Source organism: Cynoglossus semilaevis, chromosome 17, assembly GCF_000523025.1.
Source record: "Cynoglossus semilaevis isolate Cse_v1.0 chromosome 17, Cse_v1.0, whole genome shotgun sequence".
Classification (NCBI taxonomy): domain Eukaryota; kingdom Metazoa; phylum Chordata; class Actinopteri; order Pleuronectiformes; family Cynoglossidae; genus Cynoglossus; species Cynoglossus semilaevis.
Window position 1 is genome coordinate 7,609,988 of NC_024323.1, and position 18,467 is coordinate 7,628,454.

The 18,467-nt window shown below is 40.0% G+C and overlaps 3 protein-coding genes and 1 long non-coding RNA gene across 6 annotated transcripts in view; 3 read left to right on the forward strand and 1 right to left on the reverse strand.

Moving 5' to 3' along the window:
• Positions 1–663, forward strand: part of dhrs7b (dehydrogenase/reductase (SDR family) member 7B) — a 3,074-nt gene extending 2,411 nt beyond the window's left edge. The window contains exon 7 of the mRNA XM_008329771.3: positions 1–663. Within this exon, the coding sequence (XP_008327993.1) occupies positions 1–206 (206 nt within the window). The 3' untranslated portion in view covers positions 207–663.
• Positions 664–803: 140 nt separating this feature from the next.
• cramp1 (cramped chromatin regulator homolog 1) lies at positions 804–13,412 on the reverse strand. Of its 2 annotated transcripts, none has more exons than XM_008329773.3 (20): positions 13,270–13,412; positions 11,121–11,488; positions 9,685–9,887; positions 9,430–9,583; positions 8,941–9,024; positions 8,700–8,748; positions 8,464–8,549; positions 7,848–7,971; positions 7,471–7,552; positions 6,338–7,306; positions 6,052–6,229; positions 5,233–5,405; positions 5,058–5,126; positions 4,822–4,900; positions 4,556–4,666; positions 4,207–4,364; positions 3,703–3,889; positions 3,406–3,573; positions 3,021–3,160; positions 804–2,913 (listed from the first exon to the last, which is right to left on the reverse strand). In XM_008329773.3, the coding sequence occupies exons 2-20, from the start codon at positions 11,485–11,487 to the stop codon at positions 2,800–2,802; spliced, it is 3,495 nt and encodes a 1,164-aa protein (XP_008327995.1). In that variant the 5' UTR covers position 11,488; positions 13,270–13,412; the 3' UTR covers positions 804–2,799. The 2 variants fall into 2 exon arrangements, with proteins under 2 accessions (XP_008327995.1, XP_008327994.1); XM_008329772.3 differs by lacking the exon at positions 13,270–13,412 and adding an exon at positions 11,871–12,143.
• LOC112488376 (uncharacterized) lies at positions 3,103–5,021 on the forward strand. Of its 2 annotated transcripts, none has more exons than XR_003052359.1 (5): positions 3,103–3,236; positions 3,396–3,582; positions 3,760–3,904; positions 4,170–4,685; positions 4,809–5,021. It is a non-coding gene; the product is annotated as an uncharacterized LOC112488376 (long non-coding RNA). The 2 variants fall into 2 exon arrangements; XR_003052358.1 differs by having other exon boundaries at positions 3,769–3,904.
• An 822-nt stretch (positions 13,413–14,234) lies between the features above and the next one.
• On the forward strand, positions 14,235–17,901 carry jpt2 (Jupiter microtubule associated homolog 2). The gene is made up of 5 exons (XM_008329774.3): positions 14,235–14,400; positions 15,493–15,644; positions 15,759–15,910; positions 16,327–16,363; positions 16,482–17,901. Exons 1-5 carry the CDS (start codon positions 14,345–14,347, stop codon positions 16,712–16,714), a joined length of 630 nt encoding a protein of 209 aa, XP_008327996.1. The 5' UTR covers positions 14,235–14,344; the 3' UTR covers positions 16,715–17,901.
• The last annotated feature ends 566 nt before the right edge of the window (positions 17,902–18,467 follow it).

The window sequence follows — 18,467 nt, forward strand, 5'->3', positions numbered from 1 at the left end:
TTTTAGATAAAACGACAGCTACTGGTCGTGATCCTGGAGACGTGGCTCTGGCTGTTCTCAGGGCTGTCCGTCAGAGGAGCAAAGATGTTGTTTTAGCAGAACCTCTACCCACATTGGCCGTCTACCTAAGGACACTGTGGCCCACACTCTTCTTCAGACTTATGGCCTCAAGAGCTCATAAGGAGCAGAAACGGAAGGAGGAATAATACCGCCAAAGGCAAAGACTGGTGACTAACAGAATATCAGCGGGATGGACTTAAAGCAGTGAATGTAAGTGAGCTGACAGAACACTGTTCACGGTGAATCTGAAGTATTCATGAAACCTTTTGTTGTCCAGCGCAGAGGATGCTGTAATTATAAATATTCCTGGACTGATTCAGGAGTTTACCTCATCTATAAACCGGTTCTAAAAAGTAACCAGAAATGGAAAAAATAACTACTGAGTTGAAACTTCTGTAGAATATTTTTTTTAATATAATTTACTGTACCTATAATTCAAAATACCCAAGCTGTTTTTGTTTGTAATTTTAAATAATTCAATATTTGGAATAATTCTGTCTTTTCCATTTTAAACAAAAGTACCGAACATGGAGAAGCTAGACAAAACCAAACTCCTTACTGTACTCTAAGCCTGTTGTGAATTAAAAATGAATGCGAGCAAAATGCCTCACCTCTCAATTTTCATCTAACGGACCAGTGATAGTTAAAAGCATTAGCAAAACAATAACTAAGCTAAAGCAGAAAACATTTTTTTAGACTGGACCATCAATGGCTACATTTAACACAGAAAACACACCACTCTGTTTTATATCTATCTTTATACAGAGAGTAAAAGCATCTTTTACAAACTCAACATTTTAAACAACAGGTTTTTCCTTTTTTTTAAAGATGTCATCTTATTAAGTTAAACAAAACATTTTCAGAAACATTACCAATAAATAGTCCAAATAAATTTACATCATCATACAAAAGCGCAGTGAATACTGGAATTGCCATTTGTACAAATAAACTCTTAAAATCAGAACAAAAACATAATAACTTTTTCAAAGACAAAACCTGCTGTTTATCCCTCATGTAGAATCCTTCTCAGTGTTAAAATGTTATTAGTGTGAGAAGAAGAACATCAGAGTCAACGTCTCTGATGCCTACGCTTAGAGATGAAGGTGTTAATGAGGCAACATGTTTACAATACTGCATGTAAATGATGCTGGTTACATTGAAATCCATAGAACCTGATGTGGTGTCTCTATGTGTGGAGTAAATCTGTGTGATTGCAGACTGAGGTTAGATGAAATTTTTGGGATGCCACTTGTGTTGACTGTTAGCCAGTGTTCAGCATCACTTAACTGATCTCAGCATCCATAACTGGCCAGCATGACCCTAACATATCCTGCACATATGGGCCGTTTAAAGGTTTGGACTGTAAACACACCTTGGTGGAGTGTCGGCTATGGCTTAGTGTTGGATTCTATGATGCAGCTCTTGCTGCCTGCACTTGTGGAGTTTAACTGGAGTGTAATGTTAACAGTAACTGGAGGTATTCCCATAATTTCTGTTCAAAATAAACTGGATTTAAAATAATTAAACTGAAAACATTGTTGATCACATTATGGGGGAGAGAAAAAAAAAAAAAGAATAAACCAAAAACATCCAAGCTCAAACCAAATACTGCATGTAAACTGGAAGCAGCTACAGATGCACATTTAAAACTATAATAAACATGTGCATGGCAATTGAATGGCCTCAATTTCTACTTTTAAGTCTTAAAAGCATGAGGCCAACTTTGTAAATTACGACCCTATTAGGAGGTCAATGGACATTAAAGCACAACTGGAGTCAGTCGCCATGACTGTTTTCACAATATACAGCTCCTCCATTGGAACTACTTCCCTCGTGCTTCTTTAGCTTCACTTAGCAACTAATCACTTCAGCCGTTTTGTAAAACAGTGTAATCACAACAAGAAACCAACCTATGTGCAGTTTCAGTTCAGTCAAGTGATGGACTCTAATCTTCGGCACAAATATCCAAACCTGCAGCTGCACACCATCACATGTAGTCACCAAACAAGCTGCTGTTTCGCATGTGGCTGTAATACAATCACAAACCCAGATCCTGGACGGAATATTGTGGCAACTTAACTGCTAAATACCCGAATTGACTGGGGTAAAAAGTACAAAAGACAGAAAATAGAAGCAGAGGATTTTGAAAAACTCTGCACTTCTTATTGTGTATGGTGTTGCACTCCACATAAGTCAGTGACAAAGGGATTTCTGTTTAAAAAAAGCTTGTAGTCAGCACTCAGTCCTAGTCCTTACCTAGCAGCTGTTTGCTACCAACTGGTAGCTAAACTGCACATTTTGGGGGGATTTACACATTTTTGGGCATCAAGCTGAGAGAAAGAGGGCAGACACACAAACCCACTCATGAGCGCATGTGCACACAGGAAAAACATTTTTGTTCAGATATGGCATTGTGTGTGTTTTGCTGTACATGAGGTTGTGTTTTGCACTTTTTTTTCCTAAAGTGTTTGTTTTTAAAGGGCATTTCACCTTAAAGAAAAATTTGGTGACACCAATGCATTTAAACTCTTTATACAAAGGTAAAAGTTCCTCCTCTTCATTATCGTCATCATTATTATTATAATTATTATTGCACTTAAACAAACAGAGCAGGGATGGCTTTTAGGGATGGTTTGTCTCCACAACTGTCCTGTCATAAGAAGTGATGCTACAGCGAGCTGCCGGTCCTGGTCTTTCTAGCTACTGAGCATCTTCCAGGGGAATTGTTTCTCGTTTACCTCATGGTGGCGTAATTGAGGGCTCGGTCACAGCCAGCTCCTGGGCCAGGTCGTTAAAGCGAGCAATGTAGTCCACACTGCTCTCACTCATCATACAAGCAAGCTGAGAGTCCATCTGCAAACCCAACAACAGAACAATTTAACTGCTTAGAGGGATTAACAGATAAGATGCTGGAGAATCTGGACCATTTACATCAAGCAAGAAGAAATAAATGAACTTACCACATCAGGCAGGCCCCTGGACTGAAAGGAGTCATGGGAGTTGCAGTCCAGGAGGCTAGGACCGAGCAAAGCTGTACCACTCGAGGGGCCAGAGGGGGTCAGGCTGGTCCTCCTCCCCTTATCAGGAGACACCATGCTGGCTGCAACGTCAGAAGAGAAAGTGAATCAATTAACTGAGGTCACTGCACACATGAATTAGACCTAAAGGACATCAAGGTAAGTAAGAAGCAGCTGTCTTTGTTAATGTGGTTAATAGCAGTAAAGAAAAATTAGTTCCATGTCCCTTGGTATAGTCTATCATATCTTTCATATCTGCTAGTCATGTCAAAAATATTGAGTACAAAATGAAATTATTTAAATGTACGAAACCGAAAGAGAGACTCACACAGAAGGCATCCGAGAGTGGAGTCAGAGGAGTCACTGGGATACCACTGGGGGTCGTGGCTGGGTGATGGGATCCATCCTCGGGACGGGCTGACGGAGGGGGACGAGGCCAACAGTTTGGTGCTGTCATTGTTGCTCAGTTTGGCTGGAGACAGAGCTGCTTCCTCACCTGCAGCAGGTAAGACAAACGACTGTTACTTTACACATGACAGGGCTGTTGCACTGAGACAAAAATCTATGCAATACAAATAAGAACAAGAGCATGCACACACACACACACACACACACACACACACACCGTAGTGGGCAGAGTTAATGGCGAGCTCGATGATGGAATCACTGATGTGTGTCTGAGGTTCTCCAGGGGTCAGCGGCTCCTCAGGGGGACCAGGTAAAGAGATGTCCAGGAGTGAGGCTACACTAGGTGGAGACAGGAGTGAGTCTCCACCTCCTGATGCTCCAGGAGACGGTGGAGGCAAACCATTCTGTAGAGAAAACAGGTAACAAACTTTGTTGGAATGATACATTGTTAAACTGCATGTTTATTAGCGTTCATGGCAAAATAGATTATTATAATAGATATGTAAAGGCAGCGTAACACATAGAAGATGTGTATTTTGTCATACGTATCCTGCACTGCCCAATAATAGAAAAGTGGAACTTCATTTAAAAAGTATGTGACCCAGAGGTCAAGTAGCCTCTGTGTCAATATTTTCAAATGGTGTCAATGCATGCATTGACTTTTGGCTTTTCAATTACTGATAGCAACAAGTTACAACTCCACAATGTCTGCGTTCCTGACCTGCGGGACATTTTGCTGGAGTAGTGTAGAGTCTGGTTCGACATCAGGAGAAGGTGAGGTGTTGAGTGGATCGCTGTTTTCCGTAGTAGAAGGATCAAGACTTGGACAGGGGCTGCCAGGAATGATGCCGGCAGACTTGGCTGCCAGGTCAATGGCACCTGAGAGAAAGACAAACAATTTAAAATGTCCCCAAGACCCGTGAAGACGACAGAAATGGAGAAGTAAACAATGTGATTTAATTAATTTGGGCTATTTTTAAGACATCATTTGAAAGATATCAATTAACCTGAAAAACAGTAATTATAAATTATAAAGTATTATAAATTACTAAAGAATTATTGAAACATACTGGAGAGCTGGCTGGCTGCTGCAGACCCGGTTGCTGCAGTGGAAACTTTGGACATGAGGGGACGGGCAGAAGGAGGCAGTCGAGTGTGGATCGGTCGGAATGATCCAGTTCCTAAAGAAAGAAATGGGAAGTGAGTGAACACCAAGTGTGGGTTTTGTTGACTCACTCAAGGAGAAATTATATGTAAACAGAACAATTTTGAACGTATTTACAATGTAAACACAACCACAAGGTAATTTGTGGAATTTCACAGTTGACAGATGTACCTGTGACAGAGGAGTTGGAGAGGATGGAGAAGGAGCAGACGTGGGATGTGTCTCCTGTAGTTCGGGGCAGTAGAGTCCGCTGTGTAGAAGAAGGAAGACCTTTATTTTAAACCACATACACCGTAACATGTAGGAGGATGTGGGCAGAGTAAAGAAGTAAAAATAAATAAATAAAGGAACATATATTTGCTTAAAACCAACAAATTACAGACAGACCTGCTCCATCCTTCTATTACCTGAACTACAAGAGGTTTGCGAAGTTGCCTGTTCCGAGGTTTTCTCTGTCTGAAGAGATCTGACTGCATCTGTGAGAAAAATGCATCTTAACATTTGTGCACACTCATCCTGTTAAGACACACAATCATTCATTGTGTTTTGTAAATTAATAAACCATGTCTGGGTGTGTCTTACGCTGATAGAGTCCAGCTGCTGCCTTAAGGCCAGTTCAGCATCTTTGTTAGGGGAGAACATTCTGTTGTGCCGTAGACTGTTGGGGGGCAGCGTGGTAGGGACTGCAAACACACCACCCTCTGTGTCACTGGCTACAGCCGACCCCAACAGTGACCGAGGAAGGTTACGGCCTCCTGAAAAAGAGAGGTAATTGGGCTACTTTCAGACATATTTGACAATGTAAAATGTTAAATTAGTCTTAATTTGGTGTTTTGCTAAGGATGAAGAAAACAATCTTGAAGAAAACAATCTTGTTTTCCAGGACAAAAACTAATCTAGGACTTATTGACAATGATGACATTTAACAATACACTCATCCAAATAAATAAATAAATAAATAAATAAATAAATAAATAAATAAATAAATAAATAAATAAATAAATAAATAAATAAATAAATAAATAAATAAATAAATAAATAAATAAATAAATAAATAAATAAATAAATAAATAAATAAATAAATAAATAAATAAATAAATAAATAAATAAATAAATAAATAAATAAATAAATAAATAAATAAATAAATAAATAAATAAATAAATAAATAAATAAATAAATAAATAAATAAATAAATAAATAAATAAATAAATAAATAAAATTAATCTAACAGGAAGGAAGACTGATCTAATTCTGATATTCCGTCCATTAAAACATAACAAAATTAAAACAGTTCCAGTGACTAAAGTGGAACGTAGACTAAGTTACAATTTAGCAAAGACTAGGGACTAAGTTCAAATTGGCTTGCTGTGTGAGAAAGTAATGGAGAGATCCGCAGATACCCGAGGCTCCAGTGTTGCCCAGGTTTGACCTGGCTCCGCGGACGGACGCCTGCTGCCGACCAAAGCTGGGGCTGCGAACCCCTGGGATAAGTCCTTTTCCAGGAGGTGTGACAGCCATGTTCTGCTCCTCCTGATTGTTCTTAAGTGGTGATGTTGCCGTGGAGCACAGCTCAGGTGTCTGGAGGAGATGACATATTTAATTTTAAGTTACTTAGCTCTAAACTTATTAAATGCCATCATGCAGATCCATGACAATGTGAGAATACCAGTAAAAGTTAATCCCTACCAAAGGTTTAGGATTGACTTCAGTCGTAACCAGCTTAAGCAGGCAGCGCAAAACAGGGTGCGTCCTGTGGGGCTTGGCTTCAGCTGAAGCTTGTCCGTTTTCCTGGTGGTTTGATGGAGCTGCCACAGGCTGCCACTCGTATTCCAGCTGCAGCTTCTCAGGCTTTCCAGACATCAGGTAAAGCTCAGCCAGAGTGACGTTCTCCCCCTCACGGGCACTCCAGCCTTCTTCTCTGATGTGCTCAACAGTCCGCTCTTTGGTCAAAGACATGGAGCTCTGCAAAACTCCATCCTCTGAGAGAGTCATCAGAGGTTTGGATGGAGGAGTCTGGTTGGTGTCTGGTGAGGGGACTGCGTTCTGCTCCTGTTTGCACTCCTCAACTGATGTGTTTTCTACACTGCTACATAACCTTTCTGTGCTTTTAACCCCAGATAGTCCAAGACTGGGCTCAGCATGAATACAAGTGTCACCTTCATCAGAGAGTCCAAGGCCAGGTCCCTCTTCTCTAGGTGCCAAAGCATGCACAGAGGAGGGGGCAACAGGAACTGACAGGAGTCTTTTCTCCTCTGATTTTACAGAACTCTCAGGTGAGGTTTCAAGGATAAGGTGCTCACTTTGACGCACCTCACCTAATACAGTCACCGAAGCACCGGTCCCACCACTACAACCAGCAGGAGTAGTAGACCCTCCGCGTCCAGATTTGGTGCCACTCCGTGCTTGTGCACCTGTGTGGATGCCCAGGATCTGAGCAGCTGGCAGTTCCTTGGCATTCGGCCGGGTCTTGCCACTCTCTAGCCAGTGTACAGTGCAAGAGGCCTTGGAGTGAACCACACGTGCCACACCGGGCAGCATAGTCAACACGCTGCTCTCAGCAGGGAAGAGAAAGAGTTCATCTGGTTGGGATTTGCTTGGCGAGGTGGTGCTGAACTGGCTGCCCTCCAACGCCTCTCGCTCCATCAGACTCTTAAGCTGAATTGTCAGCGTTAAGGAACTGACGTGTCTTCTTAAAGTTACACAACAAACAGGATTACATTCATACTTAATCTGGTGCAACCTTGTATGTAATATTAATGTTGTTGCTTAAAACAATATGGACAATTTATTAATACAGTTTAAAAGGTGATCAAGGATACAATGCGCTGATCCTGATAGGCCCACTTCTGCTTCAGATAATCGATCAGGCTGGAAACTTTTCTGTGCAGCTCCACCACCATCCTGTGTGGGAAAAAATAAAATATATATATATATACACACACACATACATACATACAATTAGCTGGACACTGACAGAAACTAAGAAAAAAAAGTATTACATTTCTTAAAATTATCTATACATTATAGTCATATGAAATTTAAATACATTCATGATGTAATAACAGCTCTGTGTTTGGTATATAAATGTAAAAAGTATGACTCAATAGTGAAGTGTCAGTGGTTTCTGGAATGTAGCAAGGAGGTGATCTTTACAACATCTAAATACCAGTATGACAACATTGGTCAAGAGCCTGACCTGAGGCGGGGATTGTGGGCGAGACTCTGGACACGAATCCAGGAGTGATTACTGCGTGGTTGGAGTTCCACTGCCACCTTCAGGGGTAGGCGTACAGGCTTCTGGTCCTCTTCATCACTCACTCCTGTGTGGACAAAACACACATTTTGTTATATACATGGAACACGCAGGTTATACAAGTTGAGAATTTCAATGTTTGATATAATTTCCCCTTATTGTTGCACAGATTTGAATGACATATTTTCAAATTTTACATGTTTTGTTCACAGCTATAAAAATATCAAGAACACCGGCTGTGTGAGACTGATGATGAGGTGAGGTTTTTTTTTTTTTTAAATGTCACATGTAACTTCAATCAGAGGTATTTCTTCAAGTATAGATAATGATAAAGAATAGGTTGAACGTCTGCCGTTCGGAAGTCGTCGTCCCTGGCAAGTTCCAATTCCTCCTCCTGTATGTGTCTCTATGGTAACGCCATGAGCTCTCACTGCTATTGTTTTGGCTGATGAAAAAAAATCCTGCCCCCACAAATGTTCCTCATCATCATCACCACAGATTGTGTACAGCAGTGATTTCTTTGTTGTTGTGGTCGTGTGTATGTGTGTATATTTCTCACCGTCTGGGTCACAAAGTTTCTTCAGTGCACGGCACATAGGCGCTTTGATTCTCAAGTTCCTTCCTTTAGAGCGTACAGTGGTGGCCCTTGGCAAAATCAACAGAAGATTGTTTTTGGGAGACAATATTTCATAATCATGTTTTCTGTAATCTTAAAATTGCAGATCATTAGTTAAAATTTTAAAGTTCACACTGAGAGTTTGATGCATTTCATCCCTTTTATAGCTACTGACTTACCCTTGCTGGATTAGTTCATTTAGCTTCGCCACATTTTTGTCATCCATTACTGTCAAAGAAAAAACACAAAGCCAGGAGATGATTACGAAATCTTCCCACAGGAGCATCTGTGCCCTAAGACCAGCAGGCAACATTTAATCACATCCCACGAGTCACGAACCAACTGCAGGAAAACACTCAACACATAAACAACATAAAAAAGGGAATCACAGATACACGAGTGTGAGCTGCGTTCACTTACATCCTCCAATTTTTTTGCGTAGCTCTGCATAGCAGATAAGACCATAGAGTTCTTGAGAGGATTTCTTTAGCACTCGAGAGTAGACTAAGAAGGAAAAGAAGACACAACTTCATTAGCAGCAATTAAACAGGAACGTGTATGTAACATTAAGACAAGAGTGGATTTATTAGGGAAAGTCATAGTTGGTGAGGTTCTTTAACATAACATTTGTCTACCTGTAGAACAAGCTAATCAGTGTACATTAAACGCAGTGTCTGTAAGTTATGCATTTCTTTCTGTCCATAGTCATTTCAATTCCGATGCTCATTTTTAATGTTTGATCACAACAGAACAAGGAAGACAAGTCAGCATGTCTAAAGTTGTTTAAAAATAAAGATAATGCATAGAGTGAAACTGCTGAAGATGAACAGAATTGTAACTACTGTTCCACTGAGCTTTTGTAAACTAACATATGTTTCTGTTGGGAGGAAAAGGACAGACTGAGCTCACCGTTGGCGAAGTCAATGTGTTTGGAGATCTTGTGCCAGGTGCGGTAGTAAAAGTGTCGGACTTGCTCCTTGTTCTTAACCATGTTTGCTGGCTTGCCTCTTTTCTTGTACTTCATTGCTATGTTGTTCTGTATAGCTTCAAAATCCTTCCCATGCTGAAAAAAGGAGAATACAATTAGGAATAAGAATTTTTGTCTGGTTTCATGAACTGTACTGTAGAACTGTGGAGTAGGGACTACTGGAATCAAGTCTTTACCTCATAGAGACCTTCAAAGAAGCTGTTTTTGTCTTCTGCACTCCAAGACTCCCATTGTCGACGGGCTCGTTTCTGATTACCAGCCTGCTCCTCTTTCTCAGTAGCCCCTTGGCCCCTAGATGACTTGGATACTCCCCCCGTGGAGCCTGCCAGGGGCCCTGACTGCCCCACTGTCCCATGAGATGAAGATCCATTCTCGGTACCTGTGGTACACAGTGTCCAAAAGCCCATAAAGTCATTAGTATTTCAAACAGTGCAAAAACTCAAGTTACAAATACAGTATGATCATGAGAACTATAGGGATTGAGCCAACGGTTTTAGTCTAGGGACTACTGTGGATTTGTTAACAGTGAGTAATAAAGTACAACTGCAGTTTTGAGCTGTGGAAGACATAAAATGTATCCGCACCGCCATTACAGACCAAAACCCTCAGAGCTGGGTTCTCTGAGGTTAAGAATTGGCAAGAAGACAAGACAATCAACCGTTCCCTGTACAATACACAAGTCTAAAACTAACTGGTGGTGGGCTTCAATAGCCAAGTATATCACACAACACAATGACGGGAGGCACTCGGAGTTTTGCTGATTCAGCACTGCTCTGTTGAGGCAACACTCTTTTCACTTTACACATTGTGGTCACCTATGAATGCAAATGTGTGTGTGAGTGTTTCAAGGACGCTAACCTAGATCCATCAAAATAGATGTGTACACATATAGCATTGCCCTGAAATAAGTGGGGCTTCTCTGGTTGACTGATCAACACATGGGCTGCCTGAACGTTCTTCATGAGACAACCCTGCTCTTGTTCTCTGAAATATCTGAAATACAGATATACTCTAAATATTTCCTTCATAATGCAAATTGGTTGTTATGTGTAAGTAATAAAATATTTTTATTTCTAAAATACCATGCACAGGAGAAGAATTGAATGGACTAAACTGCCAGGCTACAATATCGATGGTTAAGGCAGTGCAATTCAGGTACGTTCCCTTTTCTTTACTAAAGACAACTAATGACACAATGACAATCACAGTTTTACTGCAATCCTGACAACTCAATATTGGATATGGTGAGATCTGCATCATCATATTGAAAATGCTGCCCTTGATTAAACTGTAAGTTTCCAAAATATTATATTTATTTTGTTTTTCAATTGGGTCACGTCCTAACTGATTAATTTCCTTATTTGTACCCTGGTAACAAACGTTGTTGGTGTAAATGTGGTCGGAGCAGCAGGAGATAAAATATCCTCAGACAACCTCCTCACCGGAGTCTCTAAGGAACCAGACAGCAACAACAACAGCAGCATCGTTTTAGTCAGCACACATCCATTAAGTGTAAACACAGTGACACAGGGGCACGAACTGAAAACAGACCCTTCTGTGATCCCAGCTCAACATATTTTGTTAACTTAATCATGCACATCACCTACTGTACCTTTCGATTTTGCCCCGCCATGTCCATTGATGGCTGATCCGATTGAATCCTTCCGGATGCGTTTGCTCGGAGGACGAACGCTCGACCGGAGAAAATGATGCTGGTCATGGCACTGAGGTGTGGACTCCGGGGCTGTGTGGGTCGAGCTCAGCCCGGTTTGGTTCGGCGGAGAAGCGGACAAGAGTGGAGCTGAAACCGGACTGAGAGCTGTGGCTGATGGATTAAGAATTTCCACTCCGTCGTCTCCCTTTGTACTGTGCTCCTCCGTCGCCTGCTCTCCGCTCTCCTCTTCGTCGCAACCGTCGGCCTTTCTGGACGAATTCCTCCCCCCATCGACACCGATCCCCTCCCTGGATCCCGGTGTCATGCTGCCGAAACACAATCAGGCATATTTAATCAGAGTGGGAACAAAGTGATGTGAAAAATTAACTTCTAAAGACGACGTTCACTATCTCTCAACATGGCCGCCGCTGTTTGTTTCAAATCCCCTCTCCAGTCCCGACAAAACAACCCCAAATATATGCAATTAACCTCCTGCTATAAATTATGTCTAGCCTAACAAATAGTTTACCAACAGACTCTAGTATCCCAACATGTGTCTTTGGGCTCTAATGTGAAATATTTTCTGTCAAATTTCCACTAAATTCAAATGCGAGCGCTTTTCACTTTAGCGCCCTGCAGAAACGACAACGGAGAGCCCTCGTTGCATTTGTCCTCTAAATAAAGTGATAATTTCTCATTTTATTTTACCCATTTTCGCACTCTTCCGTGGTGGACGAAGTCTTCTTTCTCTTTACCATGGATCCGGTCGGTTCAGTGGGTAATTAGTGGTGAAAGTGGGCATAATAAAAAGCGACGGTGATCGCTCCGCTTTCTGCCCTCTCTCCTTGCTCCAGCTTCGACTGAGCTCAACTCTCTCTGCGCAGTTCAACTGTCTTCTATCTGCATCTACATTACTCAATGCCTTCTTTGCAACAATAAAATTTAAAACTAAGAAACCTGCTGAAAACGGAGGCAACTGACCACAGGAAAGCACTCCACATTTACTATTGAACACGCCAGTAGAACTCCTTTGAAATCATTACAAAAAACAGTTTTATAAACGCGTGTATGCGAGCGGACTTTGCTTGTCACTACGTCACCGTCGCCTGCAGACATTATTTCTCCAAAAATAATGGCATTATTTCACATGCTTTACCTGAAATACTTTAGAATACTAGTCTTCATTTATTAACAATATCAATATATAATAATAATAACTAATAATCATGCATTCGAATAAATGGTTGTGCCGAAAGTGGTCAGTGTACAGCAGAAGGTGATGCGTTTTATTTATAACAACTGTGTGTTAATATTAGTCTTTATCCACGAAATTTAGGCCAAGCTTTCAACCAATGTGTATTTTCAGTAATCAAAATGAGTACTTAATGGTCGATTGCAAAAGAAAGAAAGAAAACTTACACAAACATAAACCTTTCAGTTTAAGGACGTATATCATTCTGCAGATGCCTTCAAATCATAGAATCAAAGCATCCAAATGCTAATGCAAAACTTTAAAAGACGTCCATCATCTGTGATATTTAGGCTCAATTCTACTTTATTAGTTAATGTCAACAGTTATACAAACATATATTCGGTCCTAAACGTCTTAGAGATGTGAAGATAGTATTGGTCAGTACTGATGTATTCTAAAAATGTATAGCTCAACCGCGAGTCACATTATTGCATCGGTTTACGACAACCTTTTCTAATCAATTTATATCAATATAATATCAAAAAATGCTGAAATCTCAGTCACATACAATATTCATTATGACATTTTGACTGATAAAAGTGCTAAGTGGCTTCAGTGTAGTTTTGGTCCGGAAATATGTCACTGGTTTACAGATGCATTGCAAGAAACATTGTATGTTACTTATACAAAAAACTTGGTATTATGTTGCTAGAGAGATGTTGATTTAATTTAGTAAAGAGTCCTGCCCATTCAAACACACATCGGTACTAGCATGGCTGTTATTAGGAGGCTAACGTTGACGCTAAGACAGTGAGACGAAGTTAAATGGTAAAAACGCCAAAGACATTACATTATTGAATAAACAGTTTCACTGACATTGTAAATTATTGAAATAATTCCAATGCTGTAAATTACCTGAAGCAAAGGCCTGTCGTTGGTGGTATTCCCACTCAACAAAACAGCTAGCATTACTAGCTGACGGGAGTCCCACGCTTCGTATAGATGACAGTTCCTGCACAGACACGGTCCACGCGTTTGTACACGCCCACTGGTAGTCAAAACAAAGATGTCTATTGGTTTAAAAATGAACAAGGAGGGGTGTTTAGTTGTGATGGACAGAAATCTCTGCCAATTGTGATAAAAACAAATGCAAACGGAGGACCAATTGTCATTATTTCCTGTGGTCTAATTCAGATTTTTGTTCATATTTTTTTTCAAGTTAGAAATCTATTTGAACCCATCATTGCCTGGCTGTGGGTTTAAGTAGGTCTGTGTTTTTTTAAATGAGAATAGACCGGTACAATGTAGTTCAATAGCGCCTTGAAGAGTAATCCCACCCATAAAAAGATTGTCGTTTTCATCGGCGAACCAAAATTTAGAAGTAAGAGGATGCGTTTGGCATCTTTTGGGGCGTATGCCGAAACCTCTCGACTAAATATAACCAAATCTATATCCATGGCAAACAGGAAATAGTTTAAGTTCCGCTGTCAGTTCTACATTATTGTTTAAATACAATACAAGTACAATAATTACATTTGATGCTTACATTTATTCTGCCGTATAAAGCAAACCTTACGTTTTAAAAATATAAGCTTCCTTGACCTAATAGCTAATTGTACAACCCTTCTAGGATCAACATTTAATTAGATGTGGTGTTCATCAATTTAAAAAAGCTAGTTAAAGAGAAACCCTTTGATTTGATCACTTAAAACTGGCCGTACCGAGGAAAACTTTTAAATAACTTCTTTAGAATTACACAATCGTCTTGTTCTACGTTGGGACATCGTGTTTCGTAAATCGAACGCATCATGTCACTCAACAGATTGGCTCAGCACCAATGATGTTCCTAAGAGTGTGTCAGAGGGCGGGGACAAATTCCAGACTACACTGCGCAGCTGGGTAAGCGCAGGCGGCAGGAACCCGCTGCTCGTACAGTTGGCAAACTGACCAAGTTGTCTTTGAAAACTTAAAGGCTCACAACATACTCACAATGACTTCGACGAACACGTTCCAAGGGCTGGAATCTGGCTCCAAACCGAGTTCAAGGTGAAGAATTTACGACAATTTGTTGTGGCGCAGCTTGATTATTTGTCAGGAATGTGGAGCAGGCTGCTTTATTAGTGCTGAAGGCAGCCTCTCCGTCAGCTAGTTTCTCTGTGTAGGTTAGCGTTACATGACAGCTCTTCTCATGATTTAACACCACATTTCATCCAGTCATTCTATATGAACTTTGCTCTTAGTGATGCTGTAGTCACGATATGTTCGTCTGTTTATTTGTCATACTAGGCCGCTAAAACCAACTGAGCGGGGCGCCCGTTTTATTAGCAAACTCAAATTAGCCCTTGAGCTAACAGTGCAGGCGTTGTCTGCGGAAGTGCGAAATCCTCTCCCACTGCGACTCTTTGTACTCTCCAATAACGCCGCTGTGACCACATTGTCTCATCTTAGCGTGGTTCAATTTCCTCTTTCTAATTTTCTAATTTTACCTTAACTAGACTTAACATCCGAGTTAATGTGTGTTGTGGTTTTTAAGTTGCGTCTGAAACTATAGCTTAAGGAGTTTTCAGACGTATGGCGCCATCCCCGGGGTATAATCAGAAATCCTGTTATTACGCTGTGTCACAGGCTTAAGCCAATATACTTACAGCCAGGTAATCCAGTGCTTTTTTTAAGTAAAAAAAATCCTCTGTCGTATTTCATGAGTCACAGTAGGTGGCAGTGATGAAACCTATTCGATGCAGAGTTGCCTTTAAAACTCTAAAGAGAGAAACACAATAAAATGACTTACCAAAATCTCTTCAGTTTATGCAAACCACGGAGGGTATATAAATGTCTAGTCTTTTTAGTCTTAAATAATAAAATATTTTAGACTAGGTTGTCACCGTACAGCATTCAGTGTTGCAATGTATACATTAAATTGTAGTGTATATTTAGTCTTACTATTTAGATTTTTTTTTTCCGCCCCTTCATCTGTCCTTTGAGTACCCTGTGTTGCATTTCTCCCATTTGCCTCTTCTATTTTTTCAAATGAGTATGTCTTTCCAACCAACCATAATTGCAAAAATAGACATTAATATACAATTAAATGTAAATATAATATATAATGTGTAATTAAATGTAATACTACTTTGTCTTTAGGGTTTTGCAGCCTCCTGGGGGTGGATCCAGTAACTTATTTGGTGGTTATGAAGATGATGCTGCAGCATCAAGAAGACCTAATAAAATGGCCTCTAAAGTTTTTTCACCACCAGAAGAGACCCAGAATGTACCCAGACGCTCCAATCCTCCAGGTAAGTCCACCCTGTCAATGTCTTGCATGTAAAATAACACAAATAGTCCAATGAAAATTGCTGAATAGTGTCAAAATGTATCACAAACTTTACTATCACTTCAATTATGTGTAGGTGGGAAGACTAGTGGAATATTTGGTGACTCTGAACCGCCTGCTCAACCACAGAGGCCTGTACCTCCGGGTGGAACATCTAATGTAATATTTGGAGCTGCAGGAAGTGGACCTGAACAAAGTCCAAAAAAAACCCACCCTAACAAACCAAAGGTAACTTACACACAAACATAATTCTTATATTCTGTTTATTTTGAAGTATTTTTTACTTTTTAATTGCAGTGACTTTTTATATAGTGATTGTGTTTTAAAAAAAGTTGTTCACTGCCACTTGAATAGGGTCTATGTATCTTATTATTCTTTGTGTAGCTGAATGAGTTCCACTTACTGTATATATCAGCTCCCAGTGGTTGACAGATTGATATAGCGCACAGATTTTCTTGCTATTTAGTATAATTTGTGCAACTGCCACAAAAACATTCCAAATTAGACTATATATTATTTTCCTGCTGTTTGTAGTTCAATAACATTTTTTTGTCAATGATCATCCTGTTTTTACGTTGCTTTGAGTAGGACTGACTTTTAATTCAAATTAAATTAAGGCACTTGTTTTGTTTATCCTTTTGCAGGACAATCTGAGTGTGGGACCTGAACCTGAAATACCAGGTAAAATCTTTGCAGTCTCAAACGTTTTTTCTTCAGATATGAATTTTCAACATCTGGGTTGTTATTCCCTACTGACTAATGGTTAAAGCTGATGTCCCCCACCACCCCTTTATTTTAGCTCCTGAACCCAAGGTCAGTCCACCTGAGGTGAAGGTGGAAGTCCCCCCTCCAGCCCCTGTGCCGCCTAAAGAGCAGCCTGCTGTTGTGCCGGTCCCTAGCCTTACCTCCTCTTCCCCACCTCCTGACGAGACTATAATGAAGAATCACGAGCCTCACCTGGGACCCAAGCCTCGCTCCCACAACAGGGTACTCAACCCACCAGGAGGAAAATCCAGTGTTGTGTTCTACTGAGCAAATCTATACACCAGCACTCTGTCCTTTGTTTCCATACACTCCTAATCTGATCACCCATTGTTCTTCTCTCATTCCATTGTGCATCACCTTGCCGTTTTTCACCTTGAACATCTGAATGCAGACCTGGACTTGGCAGTTCTTCTCTTCAAGTTTTTCATTTAACCATGTCCTCCTCAACATACTCTTGCACTTTTGGTCCCACATCTGTTTTTCTTTCTCTTCATCCAATTATTGTTGTTGACTAAATCCTGCAATCATACAATCACCTTCTGGTCAACCAAAGGACCAGCAATTTTACTGCGATTCTGTCCAATTTCAGTATTACGGTTAAGTTTTCACCACATCTGTGTTAAAGCATTTGTTAGTGTTGTTTCATTAATTTTTTTCACCATCTGATTGGTTGACACATCAGAAAAAAGCTTTAAATTATTGTAGATTTAAATGTGTTTGACTAAAACAAATCTTCTTGCACAGACTAGTTGCAGACATTTGCCTGAAATAGTTTTAAAGCCTTACGTTTTTCAGACATTGGCTGTTGAAGAGGTCTGTCACCAGCTGAATGTTAGGTGTTTGTGGTGATGGGGCAGAGTTGCTTTTTATGTGCTTTCATTTTCTTTATTTGATGACAGCACAAGACTTTAGACTTTGACAATGACCTAATAAGCAGAGGCCTTGTACCATTTAATCATTCTTCGTACATTTTATTCCTTATTCCGTCTCTTCAGATTTAAATTTGCTGTCAGAACAAAGACTAAGTTCAGAGATGCCCCACAAATTATCCTCAATCAAAATTCCATATGGCGACGCCTGGATGCTTAATTCTTCCAAAAAGAAATTCCATTTTGATTGTGTGCGAATGTATTTTGTGCAGGTACTTTCTGCTTTGTCCTTGGCTTTGTTTGAGAACTTACTCTGTTTTTTTGTTTTGTTTTGGGTAGGCCTCTGTTTATGTTTTAAATTAAAACGGCTGAAGACAGTGAACTCTGGTCAAGCTGGTGTCCTTACCTGAGTTCAGGTGGGCTCACTGATAATCACCTTTTCACTCACCTCATGACACACACTCATGGTGTTCTGGTGCCGCCCTGTTCTCACTGTGTTGACGTGCCTGGCAGGCAACAAGCGTAGCAGATGAAAGGAAAAAAAGAACATCTGTGTTTTGCAATAAAAACGTTGTTTTGCATTAAGACTGTCTATCTTGTTTACCTTCCAATGGGTAATATACAGTGGAGGAATCTTCTGATGCTGTATTTACACACTGGACAGGGAGTGTTTAATATTGGACAAGTCTACTTTTTGTCACCGTTTTGCCAACTGGCTCATATTTTGGATATTTTTCCACTTTTTCTTTTTTTTTTACTTTTTTTTTATTAGATGTTATTTTAATTGTGCCTTGTGTTATTTTACTATGCACACAATTTTATTTTGTTTATAGATAGATTTTTAATTTTTTTTGTTTATAGATATAGATTTTTAAAATAAATAAAATCTGCCTAGTATTTGTTAAATATCAGACTGAGCCAGAAGACATGCTTTTCATGCTTCATTTTTGGTTAATTTTTTTAATCAGCCACACTGTTGCTTTTGTTTTCATTTGCCCTCTGGGCAAATTTAATTTTATGCCACAGGGAACACTGTTGAACTCTTTCAGCTTCAGTCAGAGAGGAGAGTGTGTTCTCTGTGTTAAGGGTCTGACTCTTCAGTCCATAATTCTAGTTCATGTCTTAATCAAAACAAATTCCACATTAGTTTG

What these genes read in the sequence shown, in the direction of transcription:
- cramp1 (XM_008329772.3), bottom strand. Translation starts at nt 11,920, where the DNA reads ATGGTAAAGAGAAAGAAGACTTCGTCCACCACGGAAGAGTGCGAAAAT. An exon ending in CTCCAACTCCTCTGTCACAG is followed by an intron (nt 4,667 to 4,821) that starts GTACATCTGTCA and finishes TTCTTTCTTTAG; the next exon opens with GAACTGGATCATTCCGACCG. An exon ending in AGCAGCCAGCCAGCTCTCCA is followed by an intron (nt 4,365 to 4,555) that starts GTATGTTTCAAT and finishes TCTTTCTCTCAG; the next exon opens with GTGCCATTGACCTGGCAGCC.
- jpt2 (XM_008329774.3), top strand. Translation starts at nt 14,345, where the DNA reads ATGACTTCGACGAACACGTTCCAAGGGCTGGAATCTGGCTCCAAACCG. An exon ending in CAGACGCTCCAATCCTCCAG is followed by an intron (nt 15,645 to 15,758) that starts GTAAGTCCACCC and finishes AATTATGTGTAG; the next exon opens with GTGGGAAGACTAGTGGAATA. An exon ending in ACCTGAACCTGAAATACCAG is followed by an intron (nt 16,364 to 16,481) that starts GTAAAATCTTTG and finishes CCTTTATTTTAG; the next exon opens with CTCCTGAACCCAAGGTCAGT.